We start from the raw sequence: 25,402 nt of genomic DNA on the forward strand, positions 1-25,402 counted from the left end.
TGATCACAAGTCCAATGTAAGGTAGTCAATTGATGTTTCCATTCTCTCACATGGATGTCTCTCCCACCCCTTCTAAAAATCAAAAAGATTTGTTAAAAGTTTAAAACGGCATCATTTGAGAGTCTGGAACAAATTCTGTTTATTTCTAATGGGGAAAAAATGCTTTGGTTTTCTAAGTCTTCCAGAACGAATTAAGTTGGAGAACCGCTGTTCAGCTGTAATTGCCTTAATAAGTAGGTTCGTAGTAAATGGGAATGTTTATAAGAAACTAGACTTAAAGTATTTTGTGGACATACTCTCAGATTCAGCCAAAATCAGGGTTACTACCAGAATACAAATAGCAGTTACAGATTTTCCAGAGTAGGTGAGATGTCTACCTAAAGGATTTCACTCAAAATAGCAATTTGCATTACTTTCTATGTATCACACTATTCAAGACATTTGCTTTGAACATCATTTACAACCCAAATTTCGTTCTGTGGTATAAATTTCCTGCCTTTATTAAACCATGGCCATCTTTGCTGGAATGAGGAAACCTGACAGAACCAGAACTTGAATTTAAAAATTATGACTAATTTGGAGGGAAAAAAACCCCATATAAGTTAGCCCCAAGAAACACTGCTGCCCAGTGTTTAAAAAAAAACTTAATTTTAATTAAAACTTAACTTTAATCTTGAAACTTCAACTTTAATGTTGAATAACTGAAGCAATTTTGGACTAACTCATCCAAAAGGGTTGGTAAAAAATTGTGATGGCTCCATACTTAAAATTGATTAGATAACTTATCTAAGTAGTGTAAAACCTGTGCCTCAACGCTAACAAATCAATGCAGCAGAAACAGAAATGAGGTAAGAAAAATCAATATTGGAAAATCTCCCATTAGGATCAACATTACCTATCCAAAGGTGCAACCTATACACAACTTAAAGCAGAGTTCAGAGTATAAATGGTGATGGCTCACTACCCAAGTTAAAGCTCAAAATTCCATAATAAAGTAAATGCCTTGAGTCAATTTGGGAAATCAGTTTAAACTTACTCCATTTTTGTTCAGTATTTACTTTAAATAGTAAAGCATTTTTTCACAAGGATGTCCAGACAACACAGGAAACTTAATGCCCAAGTTTAAAGCCTGGATGAATTTGTTTTGTTTCCTTTTTTGTAGATCAGTTTTAATACATTACCCTAAGTAAGTACAATGCCAAGAGATAATAATATACAGGAATGTACAGAGACAACTCGAGGGCCAGAATTTATCCAGACTGCTAATAATTGTTCCAGAGGCAAATACCTAATAACTACTAAAAGTCAAAGAAACTAATATTCTATTTTCATGTTTCTATGACTTCAAAACATTTCAAAAATGAAGATTTCTTGTGGCCTTTTTAAGAGAATTTTATTTGAGTGGTTCTTACAAAGATTGTTGCAATATGAAAGTCATTTGTTTGATAGAAATATCAAGCTGTCTTGTCAAACACACTGAAGTAACCCAAAAATATATTTCAGAGCTCACAGAGCTTAAAAAGAGCAAAGATTATATGCAACCAGACAAAACCTATTTCCGCATTTCCCATTTCTTGCTCAGACTGTTTTGCTTACCAGACTCAATAAACATCTTGAGGAAATGCAGGGATCATTTTGTTTGGAATCTTAGACACACTAGAACACATATTTACAGAGAAACTTTTACAGATACATTAATTGAAAAGATACCATTCAGAAATGTAATTTTGAAATCTTTTCTTGCCAATTGATCCGAGTGCAAGATGAGATGTTAATCAAACAGCCCTTTAGCTGTCTTGAATTTCCATACACTAAATGTGTATTTCAGAAACCTGTCTGCTAAACCATTAGCCAATATCAACATTAGTGAAAATGTGAAATGTAACTGTTGTGTAAAAAGTTAGGCTTCTGAAATGAAACATTAAAAACATTACATCCCTGTTTGCCTTTATACATTAAGCACATTTGTTCCCCTAGAGCTATTTCTATAGATCCTTAATGTAATTTTCTACATGTACATTTAAAAGGCAGAACAAGAGTTTTGTATACAGTGGGATTTGCTATATAGGGAGAACGAGCACACTGCATTCCTGTTAACATTTTTATTTTTTCACGGTAACAGGAATTGTATACAAATGACAGTAGACCCTTGCCTCTTTATTTTTATCTAAATAAAAGATAACTCAAGATGAATTCTCAAAAGAAAAAGAGCTATGTACATAAGAGACTATATATCTTCCTTCATCGTCTACTTGGGACCAGTAGTTGTGTTGCTGTCATAGAATCAGGAAAGAGGTTGTGATAAGTTGGAAGAGGTACATATGCTGCTGTTATCATTTTACCTGTTGAAAAAAAACAAACAGATATTGGTAGTTTAATATCTTCACTTAGATTAATTAGAGCCTTAATAATCACTCAGAAAAAGAAAGATTAAACTCACCAGCAAACCATCTGCCATGCAATGCATTTACAGCAGCAATGGCTGCAGCAATTGATGGGCACTTCACATACACATTGCCCTAAAATACAACCAAAAGAATTATTACCCTAAACAGTGCGCATTTGAACAGGTTAATTCAAGCGGCCTACATAGACTCAGTGCTCTAGAACTATGTAATTGTTTAATCATAATATGACCCAAGTATCTGTAAAGTTTAAGGCAAAGAGAGCAACATTTTTGCTTATTAGAAAGAGCACATAGCCCTAGCTGGTTTGGCTCAGTGGATACAGCATCAGCCTGCAGACTGAAGAGTCCCGGGTTCGATTCTTGTCAAGGGTACATGCCTGGGTTGTGGGCTCGATCCCCAGTAGGGGGCGTGCAGGAGGCAGCCGATCAGTGATCCTCATCATTGAGATTGCTATGTCTCCCTCTCCCTCTCTGAAATCAATAAAAATATATTAAAATAAAATAAAAAGAGCAAATACCTGAGCTGAATTTTTGTCAACATAAATATGAATAACTCCTCCATGTTTATTACATTCTTCAATCACATCATCCTTAATCTCTGTATCCCATCCAACTTCTTCTTCTCTGTAAGAAAGTATTAAGCTTTATTAGACACTGTATAAACATTTTAAAATATGCATTTTTTTTAATTTAAAAAATCAGTGTTAGGTATAAGGCACTGGAGATTTTTAAGTCACTTAAATGATTTATTGACATTTTTCAAATGATTCTTATACCAACAGTTTATCACCATTTCATAGACAAAGCTAACAGAAGAATACAAGACTCCAAGGCTCTTTCTATGGTAAACTCTGAAGTAATATTAATGCAACAGCATGTTATAAATTATTAAAGTTGTATGAAACGTATTTCCTCAAAAATAGTGACTGATTTAAAAATTTACCGAACAACAACAAAAAAACAAGATGTGGACTCATTAATAAATGGCATTCTAATCACTGGCTAGGAAGTAGAAAATATTTCTAATTAACAGCATGCACTAATCAAAAGAAATTTTAAAAAATACTTTTCTGCTATTAGACTGAAATAAGCTTAAAATCTCAAAGCCCATAATTGGTATAAGCTGGTGATCAAAATAAATACTGACACAAACTTTAGTAAAGTTAGATATAAATGGGAAATATAAAATCTGCATAGCTTTCAATTCCAATCTTACAAACACATCCAAAGAAAATAACCAACAATGTGCATAATAATTGTGCTACAAGGATAAAAAGTGTTGCACTGCCCTAACTGGTTTGGCTCAGTGGATGGAGCGTCGGCCTGCAGGCTGAAGGGTCCCGGGTTCGATTCCGGTCTAGGGCATGTGCCTTGGTTACAGGCACATCCCCAATGGGGGGGTGTGCAGGAGGCAGCTGATCGATGTTTCTAACTCTCTATCCCACTCCCTTCCTCTCTGTAAGATGAATAAATATTAAAAAAAAAAAAAAGTGTTGCACTATTTGAACTATGAAATATATGGAAACATCCTAAGTGTTTGAACTTGACCATTACTTACGTTTGAGGGTTAAACATGTTAGAGAGTTGAAAACACTGTGTTGCAAGAGGTTGAACAGAGGCAGCTGCAGCTAAAGCTGAAGCTAAAAAAAAAAGGGGGGGGGCAATTAGTTCCATGGAAAATGCATTAAAACAAAACAAAACAAAAAACCCACTAAACCCAAAGTATGAAACTAGGGTATGGAGTCAAGCCAGCCACTTAACTAATTTACCTTACTTAACAAGGCTATCAAAGTATGTAACAGAACTCCATTTTAGTTGCCAGAAAACTGCGTCAACATTTGAAGTGGCCAATCTTGAGAAAGTTGGGAGTTTTATTTTTCACAAGGGAAATTAAAACTTTATGTGTAATCAAACTTAAATGATACATATAACACAAATCAATCCAGAAAGACAAAGGATTAAACTAAACACTGACTTTGTAAAATTGCTTGAGTTTATACCCTGAGAAGCAGGGGGTAATAAGAATATATCTTTTGGCCCAGCCAGGGTCAATCAGCAGTTGAGCGTCAACCTAGGACCAAGAGCGTCACCGGTTCAGATACCAGCAGGGGCACATGCCTGGGTTGGGAGCTCGATTCCCAGTAGTGGGCAGCTGAATGAAGATATTTCTCTCTCATCAATGTTTCTATCTCTATCCCTCTCTCTTCCTCTCTCTCTGAAAATCCATAAAAACACTAAGAAATATGATCTTTAAAATTCCAAAATAAGGCCTTGGAAGGTAGCTCAGTCCCAATATGCCAAGGTTTGTGTGGGTTTGATCACCATTCAGGGCAAAGAAGCAACCAAGGAATGCATAAAAAAGTGGAACAACAAATGGATGTTTCTCTCCACCCCTGCACCTCTAACATGAATAAGTAAGTAAAATGCCAAATAAATGTATGACCCTACTGTATTTCTTAGGATTCTACCCATGAATATGTAGTTATATATTTCTAAAAAACACAAACATTATAAAAGGATTAAGTCTTAAAGATAAGATGCATAAAACTACCCAAGCATCTAAGATTTAATATCCTCGAATTATAAATTCTATTACAAAACCAGATTAATCTTTTAAAAATGATTGTCTGCTTTAGCATAAGAATTAATAGACTAGCACTAAAAAATAAGACTAAAATATTCACTATATTAAAAAATAAAAAAATACTGAACACAGATATTTAAGCTTAGCATTTAAAACCCTATTGGTTTTAAGTTTGAAGTGAGAGCACTGGCCAAGACAGCCGCTCCATTGGCTACATGTGATTTATAAAACATTAACAGTAGCTGTTACACAACTCACCGTAATCAAAACATTTGACCAAATTTCATTCCAATACATAACAACAAAGCTAAGGATAAAACAGTGCATTAGAAATTATAAACATTCACCTGAGGAAGTATCAGAAATGTTCCACTGAATAAAAATTACGGTTGCACATGAAATACATCATTAAATAAATTTTTTTCTGATAGAATTAGGCTACATATTAAAGTGACTTAACAGATGTCAAACTCTATTGGGGAAAAAAGTTAAAGATGCAACCATGTTTATATTACAGTTAAAAAAATAAAGCCAGCCCAGCTGGTGTCACTCAATTACTAAGTATCAACCCATGAACCAGGAGGTCACCATTCGACTCCCAATCAGGGAACACGCCCAGGTTGTGGGCTCAATCCCACTAAGCGTTGTGGCAGGAGGTGGCCAATCAATGATTCTTCTCTCGTCATTGATGTTTCTATCTCTCTCCCCCACTTTCTCTCTGAAATCAATAAAAATATTTGAAAACCAACTGAATAAAAAAAGATAGGTGAACATGTATCTTAAAAACAAAAAGCCTGTGTACCCTCATCATAAATAAATGGAAGTATGCTTGGGAAGAAAAATTAGGTCATTACAAAATAATTGAGAACTTAATTTTTCCACTTCCTCCAATTAATTTTGACAATATACTATGAATACTGAAAAATATTTAGAAAATGTATGATAGAAATATTCCAGCTCAACCTAGAAGAATGCAGAACACAATAAATTCAGCAGAGAAATATAGTTAATAGAAAAATCTACTAGATCACCTTTTTAAAATCCGTTAGAAATAAAAGGGTTGAATATAGCTGCCCCATTTACTAGAAAAATTATACATTTAATTCCTACCAAAGAACATGGTAGATATTTCTCATATAGAATAATTTCCCTAAACAACTTTAACTAAAGCCTAAAAAAGATGGATACTGAATTTGCTCAATATCAAATGGCAGATAATAACATGGACATTAAAAATAAGAAAAAAATAGCCCACTTTATAAATCATTTCAATCTCTGAAATCTGCATGCAATTTTGTTCTGGATAATAGTCTCATTGCTTGGTACTGCATATACAAATCACTGGAGTTAGAGCCAGTTTTTCCTAATCTTATATTAAGTTGACAAACTATGTTCTGAAAGATCTGTCTATCTGACAAATATCACTTTCTGACTTCTATGTAAAACTAACAACCACTACACAAAAATAAGCATAAAAGGCTTAAAATACTTCTAAGCAAGCTAAAGCTAAAAAAGCACAAAATTTTCATTTTTTATCCATGCAATTGTAATAGTTTGGGTTGGGCCTTCCAAAACACATATATTAGCAAAATAGCTTACTGTCTGTGTAATGTAATATAAATATATGACTGTCATTCTGACAAAACTGGATCCAAAATAAAAGACAATGATAAATATAAAGAATTGTCTTGCTATATTTACATTTATTTCAAAGACAAATAAAAAGCTCAACTCACCTTCAGTCTGTTGAGAAAGTCTTGTTTGCAAATCTATAACAAAAGAGAATTCTACAGCTCAGTGCAGGAACAATGAAGAGCCTCAACTAACAGGGTAAATGTCAGGAGAGCATTAATAAAAGAGGACTACTGTAGCAGGGTTTGTGAAAATGAACTTATAGTAAAACCTGGCAGCCAAACCCCCTTCCCCATTCCTCATTGGCAAGGCTTTGGGGGCCTTCTTTCCTCCTGTCCTAGGAAACTTAGGCCTCTCTTTTCTTATTCCTAGTTAAGTACTCTTCCACATCTAAAATACATTCCACTACACTAGTCTACACATGGGAATAATGGGAAATGGGGAAAGGGAAGCACACCGGTCAGAAAATACATGAAAACCCTGATCTTGAGAATTCAATTCCAAGTACTTGAGATAGTCAACTATTTATTGTTCTAATAGTGGGAATAAGCATTTTAAACTTTTAGAAAAAATAGTAATCTCTGCAATAGTAGTATCAAACAGCTGTAAACACTTTCACTAATGTACCAACTGAAGTAGTAAGAGCAACACCAGTGGAAAATACACCATACTAACTTGATACTTTTTAAAAGTGCTTTTAGTATTAAAAAGAGTCAAGTCCAGCAAAGATGATGAATTTTTTAAAAATCTGGTTTTATAACCTCGTCTGGAAATTTATTGAGGCAGGAATGAAATCTAATTGGGTTTACCATAATTTATGCAATACAGAAAAATCTAAGCATCTAGTCAGCATTAAAAATAAAGAAAACGGGAATTTTTACCAATATATTTCCCATATAATTGTTAATACTTCTACACTAAAAGGCAAGAGAAAGCTGCTAGCAAGTGAATACAGCAGCAGTCAAGAAAATGCCAGTGTTAAAAACTATCTTTAAAAGTTTCAGAAATATACAGTATAGAAATTGTTTAGCTTTAATACCCAATTTTCATTAACATGAGATTCAACTGCAACACTTTGCCATTCGGGTTCCTTGCTGAGTACATGATCATAAAACATGGGCAAAAATTAACAGGATCCGCAGCCCAAGTTATATTGGGATATAAGTATACCTGGGTCCTAGGTGCTCAAAATTGGCATCTCAAGGTGTTGAAGAAATATAACTGGTGTATACTGAAGGAACTTGAAGGTATGACCATAGGAACGGAACATTGTCAATAAACTTTAAATTAAAACACAATTTGTCTTTTTTTTTTCTCCTAAAATGGGAAAAAATGTATAGATATCAGAAATCCATACTATTTTAAGTGTTAATAAATCCCTATAAAAATTTCAAAAATAAAAACTTTTTTTACATGACTTTCTGATCCCAAGATTATGGCCAGAGGAATATGAAGCCACCAAAACTAATTTGGAGATTGGCAAGAACTTAGTGTTTTTAAGTCTGACCAAGAACTCTGACACTTGGAAACAAATAAGATATGAATATTTAAAATCAAGTTTTCATAAAAAAATTTCCAATTATTTTTCATGTCATTTGTTATGACAAGTTAGAAAATAAAGCATGGTTTTCATAAAGGTAAGAACTCTATTTTAGAACCTATTAAATTTCCAGAATATAAGCATGTGGAGTCTGGCCAGAGTGGTTCAGTTGGTTGAGCATGATCCCATGCACCAAAAGGTGGCCCACTGATTCCGTCAGGGCCCATGCCTGGGGGTTATGGGCTCAACCCCCAGCAAGGGATGAAAGAAGGCAGCTGACTGAAAAATCTTCAATAGGGAAAGATACTGTTTTTGAAGAAGATTAAATCAATGTATTTGATTTACCATCCAGAATAAACCTAAGATGTTAAGATATCAATCATGTCACTGCATCAAATCCCCAAAGGTAGGGAACAAATCTAAGTCACTGGCCTTTAGTGAGAATATCTAGAATATGTTGAACAATCAAACATTTCCTAAATTACTGAATGACCTGAACAATGGGAAGCAATACAAGAATGGCCTTCAGATTAAATAATTTTCAAATCACAGACTAGGAATTATTTATAGCAAATGATTTCTAGAACTACTAGTTCACTGAAAATTATATGACTAATGCTTTTTTAAAATGTCAAAATAGCTCTAGCTGGTTTGGTTCAGTGGATAGAGTGTCAGCCTGCGGACTGAAGGGTCCCAGGTTTGATTCCGGTCAAGGGCACATGCTGGGTTTCGGGGTTGATCACCAGTAAGGGCGTGCAAGAGGAAGCCAATCAGTGATTCTCATCATTGATGTTTCTCTCTCCCTCTCTCCCTCTCTGAAATCAATAAAAATATATTTTTAAAGTAAAAATAAATTATTAGAGTAATTGTTGTGATTTTTAATCATTTTTAAAAATCTTATAAGGTTACACTTGGCATGGTTTTGTCAGAAATTTTACAGAATAACTATCAGATTTCAAAATAAATCGCTCAATTTGACAGGAAGCACAGAAAACTAAAGGCAGGTTTCTAAAGGTACTCTTACAACTTTTGGATATCCATTAAAAAAGAAAACACTGCCCTGGCAAGTGTGCTAAATGGTTAGAGCATGTCCCCTGTCATTTTCCAGGTCAAAGGAAAGTACCTCAGTTGCAGTTCCAACCTTACCTAGTCCTAGCTGAGGTGGGCGACAACCAAGTGATGTCTCTCTCTCACATCAATCATCAATATTTCTCTCTTTGCTCTCTCTCTGGCTCCCTCCCTTCTTTCTACTCTCTCTAAAAATCAACAGGGAAAAAAATATCCTTGGGGGAGAATTAACAACAAAGAAGAAAATGAAAGAAAAGCCCCCTTCTAACGAAGAGCAATATAAAAGTAGAAAATTATACTCTATTAATCAGCTAATGAACTTGCATTTACAAGAAAATCAATCAATGAAGCAACCACATGAACTTTTTTATATAGATTCAGTACCATCATCACTCATCATTTCTTTACTTTTTAAAATTTTTTATTTTTCAATTACAGTTGACATCCAATGTTATATTAGTTTCAGGTGTACATATCTCATTTTTTATATATTGCAGGCTCACTTTGTAGATATGGTAAAAGGACCAATTTATAATATAAATTGCATACTTTCTTGGAATAAAGTATTTCCTGTCATGCAGGGTTCACAATACAAATAGTTTTGGTAAGTACAAAAAAAACAAGTTGTCAACATTTCAAAATTAAATGTTATCCTAGCTTGTAGATATGCGCTAATATCAAGGTATATAAAGACAAATCCACATAATTAAATTAAGCCATAAAAGAGAGGAAGACCATGTGTTTCATGCGGGGGAAGCGGGGGAAGGGGGGAAAGAGGGAGGTGTCCCACAGCCCAGCCTGCACCTCTCGCAGTCCGGGAGCCCTCAGGGGATGTCCAACTGACGCCTTAGGCCTAAGCCAACAGTCAGACATCCTTAGAGCCGCCACAGAGACGGGAGAAGTTCCGCCACCTCTGCTGCGCTCACCAGCTGAGCCCGGCTTCTGCCTGAGCAGCACTCCCCCTGTGGGTGGTCAGTGCGCATCATAGTGACCGGGTCGATTTGCATATTAGCCTTTTATTATATAGGAGGATTGTAATAAACTGCCAATGCTCTCCTCCCTTCCTGTCCTCTCCAAGAACTTAATTACCTAACTCAACATCTCAAAATAATGTGTACTGTTTAGGAAAGAACTTTACTGGGCAATTTACTGAGTACTCTTGATACTGCAATCACTTCAGTAAAGCCCTCTGGTAGTTTTCTGAACTTAAATATTACAAAGAAATATTTTGTTCTATAAAGCAATATAAACGTTTTAGTCTCTATGGCTTACAGCAATTTAAACTAAAATTGGTGTGCAAGATTCAATATAATACCCTGACAGCTTATTATGATTAGTAAATAATTCTGTCCTATATCTCCATTTTCTTATAGGGACATTTGAAATTGATTGGCTATAAGTACTTGATGAATTGAATTCTCAGTAAGTCCTTTTAAATGCAAAAATTTGGCAAATTTTCGAATTAGGTGAAAAAACAATGATTTCAAATTAGAAAAGATTCAATTCCTACCTGCCACAGCACCAAATGCCAAGGAGCCACTCATTTGTAGAGCTTGCTGTGCTGCTGGTGGGATCTGCAAACCCGTACCTGGAAAAGAATAGGTCTTAAAGTCCTTAATATGTTAAGAGCAGAAAAATCCAGTTTTCTGAGTATTTACTACAAAAGTCACTCCAATAATAAACATGACAAGCAGCATATAGTGTAAGAGCTACAACTCAATTTATTCTGAAGTTTGAGAATGTTATTTTTATAGAAAGCACAAGGAATCCTGTAGCATGCATTGTGGTATTCAAAAATGCACCACCATAAAGTAGATTCCATTAGAACTTTTAAGGTGAGGAACTTAATCTATGAAATTACATACATGTGCTGCCCAAGGAGAACATCAATTCCAAAATAAACCACTTTCCATTTATTAGTCTAGATACCTTTCTCATTATCATAGTCATACTAAATCATTAACACTAAAAAAAAATTTACCTTCTGCAAGTCTTGCCATTAATTGAAGACGACCAGTTGTTCCCAAATCAATTCCAGTCCTTTCCAGTTCATCGCTGTCCAAAAAGGAGCTAGCGCTGGAAGCATCAGTTCGTTCAGTAACATGACCAACTTTCATTGGCCTTCCTGCTAGCTCAAATCCATTAAGTTGTTCCAAAGCCTTCTTGGCACATTCTGAATCAGAAAACTAATCGAGAGAGGAAAAAAGGCCAGTAGATTAGTTTACATAGGTAAGGAAATGCTTATTAGTTTACTAGAGTCCTGGTACATGAAATTGGTGCACGCAAGGGGATCCCTTAACCCGACCTGCACCCTCTTGCAGTCCGGGAGCCCTCGGGGGATGTCTGACTGCCGTGGAGGCAGGAGAGGCTCCCACCACTGCCACTGCACTTGCCAGCCTTGGCTCCAGGCTTCTGGCTGAGCTGCGCTCCCTCTGTGAGTGCACTGACCACCAGGAGGCAGCTCCTGCATTGAGCATCTGCCCCCTAGTGGTCAGTGTGCGTAATAGACTTGTCGTTCTGCAATTCGGTCAATTTGCACATTAGTCTTTTATTATATAGGAAATTACATACGACCATATTCAATAATTATAACTGGGAAGATGATGAAGTAATTTTAAACTATAATATAACGAACATAATCAGACTATATTACTGACCTGATTTAAAATGACTAGATAGGGCCAGGCTGGTGTGGCACAATGGTTGAGCATCAACCTCTGACCCAGGAGGTCATGATTTGATTACTGGTCAGGGCAATGCCAGGGTTGCAAGCTTGATCCCCAGTGGGGGGCGTGATTGGAGGCAGCCAATCAATGATTCTTTTTCATCATTAATGTTTCTATCTCCCCCTCTCCCTTCCTCTCTGAAATCAATAAAAATATATTAAAAAATAGAGAATGATAAGCTCCTGAAAGGAGGCTTAAAAAAATAAAATGACAAGATAGGGACTCCCTTTTGAAAGCATGCCAGCACCTTTCCAAACCCCTCATCCTCCTTACTCCCTCTTTCCCTTATGCTCCAAGGGCCTTTCTTTTGCCTCTAACTTGTTTCCTGAGCCCATTTCTTCCATGACACATCAATTGGTGCCTCCGACACCCCCACCCCAGAATCGAACCCGGGACCCTTTAGTCCATGGGCAGACACTCCAACCATTGAGCCTGGTAGGGCCTGATATTATTTTTAATACAAAATGCTGGGTCAAATTTTCTTGCCAATTAAATCATGAATATTCTTAATTCCAGGTTGCAAATGCAGAAAAACGAATTCATACCCTCTGGTTTTAATTTAATGGGAGAAAGGAACATATTCCCATGAATTCCCTAGTTCAATCTTTTATCAGAATGTTTATTGTTTAAAATAATTTCTGGCCCTGGCCAGGTAACTCAGTTGGTTAGAGCATCATTCTCATATGTCAAGGTTTTGGGTTCAATTTCTGGTCAAGGCACTTATAAAAGCAATCAATGAATCATAAAAAAAAGCATAAGTGAGTGGAACAACAAATTGATGTCTCTCACCAACCCCCCTTTCCTCTCTTTCTCTCAAAATATAATTATTTTACTGAGATGGGAAAACTTACAGATAATCATTATGTTACATTTAAAATCCCCCGTTTTAAAAAAACCACCCCAATATTTATATTGGGGGAAGGAAGATAACCACATTAATGTTATAGAAACAAAATAAAATGTTAGTGGTTTATGAGTTTTATAAACAAGTTTTCTCCTTTCACCAGCACCATAGGGATGAAATAAAATACCTATGACCATACAAAATACATTCTCTCCTACAACAGGTTTAAAGTTTATGAAAATTTGAATATAAGACAATTATAATTTCTTGATTAAAACTGGGACCTATCTGTATTTTAAATAATTGTTTTTATTGATCAGTTTTAGAGTAAAGGAGAAAAGATTGGGGGTACGAGAGGCACAGAGATACATAATTTGTTGTTTCACCTATTTATGCATTCATTGGTTGATTTTTTATTTTTTAATCCTTAGCCAAGGACATGTGGTTCTTTTAAAATCATGGACTGGGCTGTAATGGTTAGTAAGAAACACCAGGCGATTCTCATCATTGTGATAAGATGCATAAATATAAAAAGGATTTTAAGTAAAATGGAATCCCACAGACCTCGTTCAAAAGAAAAATGTGTCAAACAAGAGTCAAAAATTAAAGGAGTCGAAGACTTTAATTATAAGAACAGTTGGCTAAACAAACTGACCAAATACAGGATAATAGTAAACTGGTTAAACTTTCACATTTGGTAGATACATACTGCTACTAAAAAATGGCTATAACATCATGCTAATTTAAACAACTTGAAAATAATAGCCATGCTCCAATTCTCCACTATCAATAACCTAATGAAGTTTTACTATGCTGCTTAAACCAAAAACATTTAAGTCGTAATGATAATTGTTTACCGTAATAAATCCATATCCCTTGGATCGACCTGTTTCACTATCCATCATGAGCTGGATACTTTCAATCTAGAAATAAAAAACATAATTATTACTAAGTAAAAAGTAGGGGGGGTAAAATGTTTTTCCTTGAAACATGACTGAATAATCTCCCTCTCTCCCCTAAATAATAAATGAAAACATACCACAACCCGAATTACCCCACCCGTAAAATCTTCTGAAAGGCTAGCAACTTCCCGAGCAAGAAGTCATGTACTGGGGAGCTAAAAAATATTTCAAGAATATTAATCTTTTGCCTCAAAAACAAATAACAAAATATAGAAAGTTCTTTGTAAAATACGGTCAGATGTTAGAAATGAAAACATTTCTGTTTCCTTTCCATTATGCCGAAACCATCAAAAAATAATTCTCAATACCAGGCATGATAAATTGCCCAAAGTGTTGGAATTATTTAAAAAGAACGCTGGATTTAGTGATGATTGTGCAACTCTACAAACAGAATAAAAAGCAATTAACTGTTTACTTTAAATGAGTGTATTGTGCGGTTTGTGAATTTTATCATACCTCAAAATAAAGCTGTCCACACAAAGCATGAAAAATTAAGATACAGCATGCATATCGTATTTACTCATGTTCTAGTGGATCCAGGAAATTCATTTTATAATGATTGATCAACCCATGCATTTATGACTTGTGTATATTTCCAATACACAAAGCACTCACAATCTCAACACCCTAATGTTTACCACTATTAACTTAAAACAGTTTAAAAAGGGGTAAAGGGGGGTAATGAAAGAAAGCAATAAAAATATACATTCAAGAGCAATGAACATTGCTAGTGGATAAGGTTCAGCAGGAACCAAGATTTTTATTCACGGGCACAAAATGCATCTTTTAAACCAAAGAACAATCTACTGTTAATATTTATTCTGCAATAAAATGTTTTTTCCAAAACGAGGACCCACTGGACATAAACAGAAAATCTAATTATACTTTAATTTAGTAGAGAAACTTCTCTACATACCCCTAAATTTTCAGTAAGAAAAGCATCCAACAGAATAAACCAAGGGGAAAAAACGACTCTTTCTCCAAATGCATACAGTACATTTTTATCATATATGTTGATTTTTTTTAAAATGAATGATTCTAATACTATGCATTTTACTGTAGCATTATGAATAACAACATATTAATAGAATGTCTAACTTCAAATGGTATCTTCTTTCAGGGAAAAGAAGATATTGAGAGTTGTCACAATACTGAAGATTAATTGAAATTATCACAAAAACCTTGCAGAATCACCCTCCCCATCTTAATTTATAGAATATAACAACAAAGTAGATATACAAAAATTATTAGTTACATTTGGATCAAGAGCCTATTGAAATTTATTGGTTCAAGAAATTGGAACTTACCCTTCCAAAAGGCTCAAAGATCCCCCGCAGCATATCTTCAGTTATGTTAAAGTGTAACGAGCCCACATAAAGCCTCATAGGTCCAGCACTTCCCTTTTGTAGATTGTTTGCCATTGCTGCAGCTCTGTTTTTTTCTGCCTACAAGTTAGATTAAGTAAAAATGCACATTATAAATCAAATCAAACCATTCAGTCAAATATCATTTTTTTTCAAGTACCTATCATAGAAAAATGGTGTGCCTTGAATAGTATAGGAGAAAAGAAGGTTAGAGTTAAATAAATTCAAACTTCATTTAATTTGATGCTTGAGCCCTGGTTGTCAGGTGAATCTATAAACTATTAGGTTTATACTCCTCCATCACAGGAAGAGAACAGACCAATTACTTTTCTATTGTTTACGTACAATCAAGTGATAAATACCCAACATTAAGTACTCCCAAAATATTAACTAGGACATTGTCACCTTTTACAGGTCATAAAGCAAGTAATTTGATTATCGTTGCATAAACTTGTTAAGCAGTGAAACTGGAATTTCAAGTCTGATTTGGTTATAAAACTTATTTACAACTTGAGTCTGATGAAGGAACCAAATAATTTAGGCGTTATGGCGTATTAGATCAGTGATTTGAAAACCTACCAACATGTCTATTTTGGTACTGATGATGAATCCTAATACATACTTTCCTATTATATAAATAATAGAGGCCCGATGCACAAAGATTCGTGCAAGAATGGGCCTTTCTTCCCCTGGCTGCCAGAGTTGCCTTTCTGCCTTCCCACACTGCCCAGCGGCCCTGAGCGGCTGGGGCAGTGTAGAACGCCTGAGACACATGCATCCCGAGACACATGCATCCCGCGAAAGACGCTCAGCACCTGTGTGTGCAAATTAATCTGCCATCTTTGTTGGGTTAATTTGTATACTCACTCCCGATTGGCTGGTGGGAGTCACAAAGGTACGTCAATTTGCATCTTACTCTTTTATTAGTGTAGATATTGATACATCCCAATTTATCCACATCTAAATGAACTAAATATTTTTTGCCAATTTTGTAAAGAACCAGCGTAGAGGAATTATATTACAGTTTGGATTATCTTAAAAGATATTCTTAAATTAATTTGGACTATTTTAGAAGATATTCTTTTTTTAATAAATATTTTTACTGATTTCAGAGAGGGAGAGGGAGAGAAACATCAATGATGAGAGTCACTGATTGGCTGCCTCCTTCATATCCCACCCTGGGGATCGAGACCGCAACCACAGGCATGTGCCCTTGACAGCAATAGAACCAGGGACACTTCAGTCCACAGGCCTCTATCCATTAAGCCAAACCAGCTCTGGCTACAAGATATTCTTAAGTTAGTTTGAAATACCTTATTTTATTTTAAAATATATTTTATTGATTTTTTACAGTGAGAAAGGAAGAGGGATAGAGTTAGAAACATCGATGAGAGAGAAACATCGATCAGCTGCCTCCTGCACGCTACCTACTGAGTATGTGCCAGCAACCAAGGTACATGCCCCTGACCGGAATCAAAACTGGGACCCTTGAGTCTGCAGGCCGACGCTCTATCCACTGAGATAAACTGGTCAGGGCTGAAATACCTTATTTTAAAGAAATACTAGAAATGATGGCTACTCAAAAACCTTTTAAAAATTTATTGATTTTAGAGAGAGGGAATAAGGGAAGGGTAAAAGAGAAACAATTTACTGTTCCATTTATTTATGCATTCATTTGGTTATTATGTTTTTGCCGTGAGAGTGGAAGGGAGGGGGACAGAAATAGAAGCATTGATGTGAGAAACATCAATTGGTTGCCTCCTTCATGTGGCACCTTGTTGGGGGATTGAACCTGCAACTGAGGTACAAGGTACTTGACCTTGACCAGAATCACACCCAAGATCGTTCAGTCCATGGGCCAATGCTCTATCCACTAAGCTAACTGGCTAGGACATTGGTTGATTGTTATATGTGTCCTGATCAAACCTGCAACCTTGGCATTATCGGGATTGATGCTTTTAACCAAATGAGCTTCCTGGCCAGGGCCAAACTACTCCTGACATGAAGTAAAATCTTCTGAAAATGTTAATTTTTTTGTGTTATTCTCACCAAGAATTGTTTTTAATTCTCTGTGGTTCACTGGCTAACACTAACAACTGAGCTTACCAGCCAGGACAGAAAATGTTTTAAGTGTCAAAATTAGCGTGCTCCCTCCTGGGAGCTTCCCATATCTTTCCCTCCTCACCTCTTCATACCTCATAGGCGTGCATCTCATAAACTCTTGCAACCAGGGGAACAATGAGCAGCCACAGCTCTCCTGGTCTAAAGCCATAAACCTGTCGCCAAGGCCCCCTTTTCTCTATTTATTGAGCCAAAGCAGTTCTGCCTAGGCTCTCTCCTGTTGCTTCTTCTATTCTAACCCTAACTTGTTTCATTGTCCCCAACTTTAATAAATGTACTAAAAAAAAAGTCAAAATTGTTCAATTTGACAAATTGCAAGGGAAAAACATGTTCATGGATGCTTAATAAACAACGAAGAGACTATTACAAATCAATAAAATTCTAGATCAAGTTCTCAAGTCTTTTTCATGAAATAGTTATTTACACCTTAAGGCATAAAACACTACTGCACAACACTAAGCCAACAGCAGGTTTCATTACTATCAATGATCAAAATCTAAAGCAAGAAAAAAAAAAAAATTACCTGTGACGCCTGTACTATGATTGGCACTCCTAAAACACGTTGGCCAGTTAATCCTATTGCTAGAGGCACTGAGCTAACATCAACAAACTCCACATAAGCAATTCCCTTGGACCGTCTTGAATTTCTATCAGAAATCATCCTCACATCACGAACCTAAAAAGAAAACACACACTTAAACACAAGGTTGTTTGTGAAACCATCCAGTATAAGCCATTATAAATAATAATTTCAAAAGAAGAGGCATATTATTGATAATTAAAGGTGTAAGCCATTAAAAAATTTTAAAGATTACTACATTTGTGGTCCCACTTCTATCTTCTATTTTTTGATAAATGTGGTAACATTTATCATCTCCAACATTTATTAACTTCCAAGTGAGGTTAAAATAGAAATGTTACAAAAAAAAATTCTGTAATTAAATTCTACTAAATCAAAAGGTTTGGTGTTTAGATGTCTTCTATTTTATCTGTCATATTGACAATTATTGAAATGTTTGCAATTTCCACTTATATGACCACCCTAAATAGGCTAAGATTACCTTTCCTACTGTAGAAAAAAACTCTTCCAGATCCCTTGGCCGAATTCTTGCTGCCAGCTGCATGCAGAAAACCGTCCTTGCATCTCTTTCCTCAGGAGTTAGATTATCAATAGGTTCCCTAACAGGAGTAAGAAATACAGCAATTTATAACTTATTCTTGTTAAAGTACATTTTCCGTAAACAGAAACTAGTTTGCCACTATTCCCAAGCCCGATTTATATAAAATGTCCATAGAGTAATTCAATGTGACACAATTCAACAGGATAACAGTTTACTATATGTTTCTTTTGATATTTTACACATTATTAGAACAAAAGTCCACTGGCCTCTCAATCTTAAAAATGGTCATTTCTCCAGGATAATAAAGGGTCAACAGACTACTGAACATTTAGAAACAAACAGTAACATTATATAACCCCAATCAGCCACATATCGGACTGGTCGTATGTTAGTAGAAAGGATGATTTCTCACAACAAAACCATAAAATCATTAAGCGAAGTTAAATTTGATAATCACAAAAGATAAATTTGAAAGTAGAAACCGAAATGGCAAAAACTGTTTAATTCTAAGAATTTTATCTAACAAATTGAGATGGATATATGGAATAGTGAGGTCGTTGTATTAGAATTAGAATGGCTTTACTAAGATTGCAAATTAGTATGCAAAGAAATGTTTCTCGATAAATACAGAATACAGACAGAGTAACTATAGCAAATAAAAAATCAAAAGCAACCAGGCCAGTGTGACTCAAGTGGCTGAGCATCGACCCATGAACTAAGAGGTCACGGGTTCAATTCCCAGTCAGGGCACGTGCCTGGGTTGGGGGCTTGATCTCCGGTAAGGGGGCATGGAGGAGGCAGCCGATCAATGTTTCTCCCTCATCAATATTTTTTTCTTTTTTAAAATATATTTTATTGATTTTTTACAGAGAGGCAGTGAGAGGGATAGAGTTAGAAACATCGAACAGAGAGAAACATCGATCAGCTGCCTCCTGCATACCCCCCCTATTGGGGATGTGCCCGCAACCAAGGTACATGCCCTTGATCAGAATCGAACCTGGGACCCTTCAGAACCCAGTCCAACGCTCTATCCACTGAGCCAAACCGGTCAGGTTCACATCAATATTTCTATCTCTCTAGCCCTCTCTCTAAAATCAATAAAAACATTTTTTAAAAGCAGGAAATTATGGTAGTGGGCTACAATTTATTCATCAATACAAATAGCCTTACACTTCTAAATTTAAAGAAGAAACTGAAGTGCCCAAATAAGGGAGAAAATAATAGCACAATAAATAAAATTTACTTTTATAAATTTTAAGGAAAATAAAAGTATCTATTAGCATTATCAATTATGAAATATCACTATATGGTTAAGGTTCTAAGCAAGTCCTTCATGATACAAGCATACAAGCATATCCATGTTTTGAACATTCTCAGGAATACTTTTGAAATATTCTATACAAAATTCTGGTACATCCCTTCGAGAAATCAATAACTGATTTAAAAAAATATTACTGTAAAACAGAGATACAAAGCTGGACTAGATCCAGAGAAAGATAACTAAAAGGGAATTTTTAGAAAGAAAATTAAAGAGTTAAAAACATCAATATCTGCAAGAGCTTTTAAAATTGAGGTTTTTACCAAATCCTGGAATAATTAGAATATACCAAGTAACAGGATAAACTCAAAGTTAAAAAGTTTCCTCTGCCCTAACCGGTTTGGTTCAGTGGATAGAGCGTCGGCCTGCGGACTCAAGGGTCCCAGGTTCGATTCCGGTCAAGGGCATGTACCTTGGTTGCAGGAACATCCCCTGTGGGGGATGTGCAGAAGACAGCTGATTGATGTTTCTCTCTCAACAATGTTTCTAACTCTCTCCCCCTCTCCCTTCCTCTCTGTAAAAAAAAATCAATAAAATACATTTAAAAAAAAAAAGTTTCTTCTAAGCCGGGTCGGCGTGCCTCAGTGGTTGAGCATTGACCTATGAACCAGGAAGTCACGGTTCAATTCCAGTCAGGGAACATGCACAGGTTGCAGACATGATCCCCAGCGTGGGGTATGCAGGAGGCAGATAGTTAATAATTCTATCACTGATGTTTCTATCTCTCTCCCTTTCTGAAATCAATTAAAAAAATAAAGGTTCCCTTTAAGGGAAGGCAGAACACCAAGTAAAGAACAATGCTATCAATATAATGCTGCCGATATAATAAAACATTGCTTGAACAAAATGGTAAATTGGACAGGTAAGCCTTATGTTTATTTAAAAGGAAAATAACCTATAGGAACATTCAAGAACCAAAGACTACTACTTAAAAACCAGTCAACTTGGTTAAGATTTATTTATATGAAATTAGAAGGAAAGCTGTTGAAAATTTAGAAATACATTAATAGTACTAATACTACAAAAGGACATTTAATATGGTCCAATTTACTTCATGTCATAACTTTAGCAATAGTATAAATTACAAAAGGTGTATAAAAGCTAAAAGTTCTAAAGGAAATAAATAGTGACAACAGCTACCTCACGGGGCTCTTGTCTTTTCTGAATGGACTTTTGCTTCGGGAACGTCGTCTGCTGCAAAGTTAAAAAGTTTCAAAAGTTACCCAAACAAATACACCATATTAGTTCCTTGAAAAACAATTTAAACAATTCAGAAGTATGTTTAAAAACCTTAATTTGACGCTATGAGGCAACCCAATCTTTCCTCGGATGGCACTGTTAAATTTTGGTCCGGAGCTAAAAAGGAAACACAAAATTACACTAGTTACAGGTTTAGGGTCTTGCTAAGATCACGTTCATGTGCTCTCCAGCAAGCTTAACATTGTTTAGGCTGCTTCTTTTCCACCTCAATTATGAAGAGGAAATAGACTTTTTAATTCTATCCCAAGCAAACTGCTCTTACAGCTATCCATCCTGGACCACTGAGAGGTGCCAAGACCAAAGGTTACAGCCTCAAAGTTTTTAAATTCTGAAAATGCTCACTCTTATTTTTAGTCTATAGTTTTTAAAAGATGACACATTTATTAATAAATTCCTGAGGTTTAAGAAAAACATAGAAATCCTTACTTCTCTCACACCAGAAATAACTATAGTTAACAATTTGGCGTGCAAAAATTTTTGCACATCCTTCCTCAGGAACATACATATAATTCATGTATTCTTAAGAGACTTCCTTTAAAACATAAGACGACTATTTATACATAATCATGAAACTCCAAAATTCCATTTTACAACAAGTCTCAGGGATTGCATAAAAACACATCTAGCACATTATACTTCACTTCCCCGTGGCAAAATATTCCATAGTAAAGATGTGAAGGAAGTTTGATTCTTCAAAAAAAAATTTTTGAGGACTTTACATATTAAAGGTTTAAAAAAAAAAATCAAAAAGGCAACTATTCTAAAATACAGATTTATTCTATATTCTAAATAACTCTAAAAAGGTCCAGCAGTTTAGGGGCCTTTTATTTTGAAAGACCAAAATAAACTAAATTTAAGAGACAATCAGATGTCCCTTAGTGCTCATCCTGTTATTCTTTTCCAGAAAGGTAGCAAAATGAAATATCTAGTGGTCTGTGACCCACCATTTGAATTCATTTTCATGAGCTACACATGTACTTAACAACACCCAAGCAATTCCAAATAAATTATTTTGTATTAAACCTTTGCAATTCAAGCTAATACTGATAATATACATTTACTGAATAAATTAAAAGTTCAAAGAAGAAGGTATAAATACTTTCTTTTCCCTTAATTATAAAAGTCCCAATTTTTGCCTCCATAGTTAAAAATCACCTGAAGCCAAATGTAAGAACTAAATCATTTTTAAGTCAGACCAGGATATCACAGGCTGACTTCGAGCATTTATCATTGAACAGAGAAAATAGTACTCAGAATTTAAGGTAATCCTTTTTCCTCCTATTTAGTTCATTTTGGTTAAAAAAACAAAAAAAAAGAGAATGCAGGAGACTGAGAAGTTGGACAAAAAGCAAAATATTTTCTAACAGAGCATACATGACGGACCCTTTAGGCACTTTATAAAGTTTATGAAATAAGCAGCTAGGAGGTACTTAAAAAACAAAGAGTTCAATTATTTTTATTTTAAAGATTTAAGAACCAGAATCAGAACTCAAAGTGATACTAACTTTAATGGCTTCAAACACCAAAACATTTCATGAATAGCAGTATGATGGGTGCTTTATTTACATTCTCTTCAATGTTCATTAATAGTTTTTCTGACAATTATTATCTCTTTCTTAAAGTTGGGAAAACTAAAGCTTAGTGTTAACTTGCCCAAGTGGCAGAGCCAAGGTTCTGATTTAGCTGTTTGTCTTTGATTTCTACTTTCAACATTTCAATTTTTAAAGTTAGAGGTGTTAATTTTAACATACTCCAGTTTATAATAGTATGTTTATTAAGGGGAAAGCACTAAGTACTGCTAGATTCAATCCTTGCTTAAAAGTTATATGTAGACAGACTCTTACCAGTTATTTACAGTTGAGGTGTTTTTAATGACTATATTGAAATTTTGCACCTTAATTAGCCACATCCAACTTTTCTTAGCTATTTAACCTTCAAAGCACATTTAGTGCTTTATTAAAAAAAAAAAAAAGAACCTTAAATACAAATGTGATGAGCCCCCAAAATCATCATTATCCAGGAGCATACACCAAATTCACAAAGGGTCTGTCATTTCAGCTGTAAACAGCCACACTGATAAGATTACTGTTAACGAATTATATACTTGACTATTGTAACTTACATCCATCTGAGCTTTAAACTTTTAAATAAATTTATGTTCAGTTAATGTTCACATACCAAGTATTTGGCATTACATATCAAAAAATATTTCTTAAAGCATTCAAATGCTTTAGTTTGGACTGGCATACAGTTTTAAAATATTTTAATATAGAATAACAAAATAATAATCTGTATGCCTAGATTAAAACATGTATTTGTCCACAGTTTTCCACTTTACTAGTCCTTCTATGCTAATATCCTTATTTAACACATTGAAAAGTAAAATTTCACAGTTCAAATCACTCAGGTTAAATTGCTATCTGGATACCCAGCAAATGACTCTCAAACCAAAACCATCATAATTATAGTTACATACTAAGGACTTCGGTAGCGGCCTCTGAATCTGCGATCTCGACTTCTTGAGCGGCTCCGTCTCCTTTCTTTGCTTCTACTTCGCTTCCTTTCACGGCTTTTGCTCTTTTTCCTTTCTCTATCTCTGCTTCGCTTCCGTTCCTTACTTTTGCTTCTTTTTCGTTCATGACTACGACTTCTGCTCTTGCTTTTTTTCCTCCTGAGAAGAAAAAAAAAGTCACCATTATATTGCTGGTTTAAGAATCTGCCAAAATATACTGCCTTTTATGGTCAGAATTTTAAAATCTTTTTGTAAATATATTTTGCTTTTTTACTATCATACAATGATATATAATCATACTTATGGAAAAATAATTCCTAGATAAGATAAACACCCACCCTTTGCTTTCTACTATTGAAAATCAGCAGTCAGTTGACAAAAGAATCATTTGAGAGAGCAGGGACCATTCCTGAGAGTCAGCTACAGCTCTAACAAGAAAAAGGTCTTAACAGATAGAGATCAAAACTTGGAACTTTTAAATAAAAAGTTCATCTTATAACTGGCCAACACGTATTACTGTAATCCACAGGATACAGTTATAATAGAATATGTTAACAGTTAAGTATTAATGATGGACCACATATAAAATTTTTCATTAAGCACATTAATTTTCCTTAAGCCATTTTTGACCCAATTTATACTTTAAATGCTTTCAACAGCCATGCAAACATCAATATTTTGGTTTTTATGAGCAAAATTATAGGAATGACAAAGGACAGTCAAACTATTGCAGTAAAATGTATTTTGACACTCCTAGACTTTATTGTAAGCATTTCAGATACTTTCTTTTGAAAGTTATGAGTATACCGGAATATGGAGTATGCCATTTTTATGCCAGTTTATACAAGCCTGTGGGGTGCAACAAAAAACATCATCTCTCTCTATATATGTATCTCTTTATAAAATTATAAACTCTGAAAGGTAAAAAGCCAGTCAGTCATATCTTTCTGTTGAGTTCTGTATTCTTCAGTGTGCCATCACCCAAATTTTAGAGGTGCCTTCAGATATTTTAGTATAAATTGAAAGACATTTCAAAATAAACTTATTCCACTAAAATGTCAATTTGTCGTGGCTAAAAGATGGAACATTTTGACAAGTCTACATCATTTGGAAATGTAACTCTTTAGTCCTTATCAAAGCAAAATTAGCACAAGAGCATTGAAGTCTGCCTCAGAGAGAACCTGTAAGCAGGTCATCTGAGAACCTGTAAGCAGGTCATCTTAGAGTGCATTGAAAATAGAAAATGAAGACACCCACCTTCTGGAATCTTGAAACCCACACTCCAATCACAAGGAGATGTAGAGCTTTCCAAGGAGGCAGAAACTTTTGTCTAAAATTTCAAGATAATCCACCTGACTGTCAGAAATGTATATGCTAGGTAGCACATGACAGAAAATTAGGCTACACTCATTATTTATATAGAAGTCATCAAAGCAATGCCCAGAAGGGCAACAGATAACATTCGAACTTTGTTGCCTGAAAAACCTGACACTATCTTTTAATAAGTCTGTGCAATAGCTATAGAAGTCCTAAATATAATCAATTAGAGAACAAAGTAAAAAGTAACTCAATCTTCCACAAATAAGACCAAGCTTTGCTCTGCTCATATATAGCCCATAGTAGAGGCAGCAAACCTATTTACCTCTTTTCAGACCCAAAACTTATTTTACCAAAGGAAACACTCAAATACTGGAGAGCTAATTTCAACTTAAGGTCTTCCTAGAACTTTTAATGAGTCCCCACCCACATCTGAAGGCAACCCCAGACAGGTAAAAAGACAGCAACCTGATTAAGACATTCAGAATAAACAATTCTCTGCATAAAAACCAAGACAAAAATTTAAGGGTGCAAGAAAGCAGTATACTTCTCTATAACGAATTGCAGCTTCAAAGAACATTAAGTTTACTAAAGAAGGGTTATAAAAATAGTAATAGTCAAATCCT

At 35.0% G+C, this 25,402-nt stretch overlaps 1 protein-coding gene across 2 annotated transcripts in view; it reads right to left on the reverse strand.

The window, feature by feature from the left end:
* Window positions 1-2,087: 2,087 nt before the first annotated feature.
* RBM39 (RNA binding motif protein 39) overlaps window positions 2,088-25,402 on the reverse strand; it is a 28,920-nt gene continuing 5,605 nt past the window's right edge. Inside the window, exons 4-17 of one of the 2 annotated variants that reach the window (XM_008149665.3) lie at window positions 23,424-23,618; window positions 20,978-21,043; window positions 20,828-20,881; window positions 18,310-18,427; window positions 17,772-17,924; window positions 15,071-15,208; window positions 13,659-13,724; window positions 11,213-11,417; window positions 10,742-10,819; window positions 6,728-6,760; window positions 3,966-4,047; window positions 2,926-3,031; window positions 2,441-2,519; window positions 2,088-2,342 (exon numbers count right to left, since the gene is read on the reverse strand). In XM_008149665.3, coding sequence (XP_008147887.1) covers window positions 2,242-2,342; window positions 2,441-2,519; window positions 2,926-3,031; window positions 3,966-4,047; window positions 6,728-6,760; window positions 10,742-10,819; window positions 11,213-11,417; window positions 13,659-13,724; window positions 15,071-15,208; window positions 17,772-17,924; window positions 18,310-18,427; window positions 20,828-20,881; window positions 20,978-21,043; window positions 23,424-23,618 — 1,474 coding nt within the window. In that variant the 3' untranslated portion in view covers window positions 2,088-2,241. Of the gene's footprint in view, window positions 2,343-2,440; window positions 2,520-2,925; window positions 3,032-3,965; window positions 4,048-6,727; window positions 6,779-10,741; window positions 10,820-11,212; window positions 11,418-13,658; window positions 13,725-15,070; window positions 15,209-17,771; window positions 17,925-18,309; window positions 18,428-20,827; window positions 20,882-20,977; window positions 21,044-23,423; window positions 23,619-25,402 lie in introns of both variants that reach the window. The other variant, XM_008149664.3, reaches the window with a different exon arrangement.

This window comes from Eptesicus fuscus, chromosome 12 (genome assembly GCF_027574615.1).
Source record: "Eptesicus fuscus isolate TK198812 chromosome 12, DD_ASM_mEF_20220401, whole genome shotgun sequence".
Classification (NCBI taxonomy): domain Eukaryota; kingdom Metazoa; phylum Chordata; class Mammalia; order Chiroptera; family Vespertilionidae; genus Eptesicus; species Eptesicus fuscus.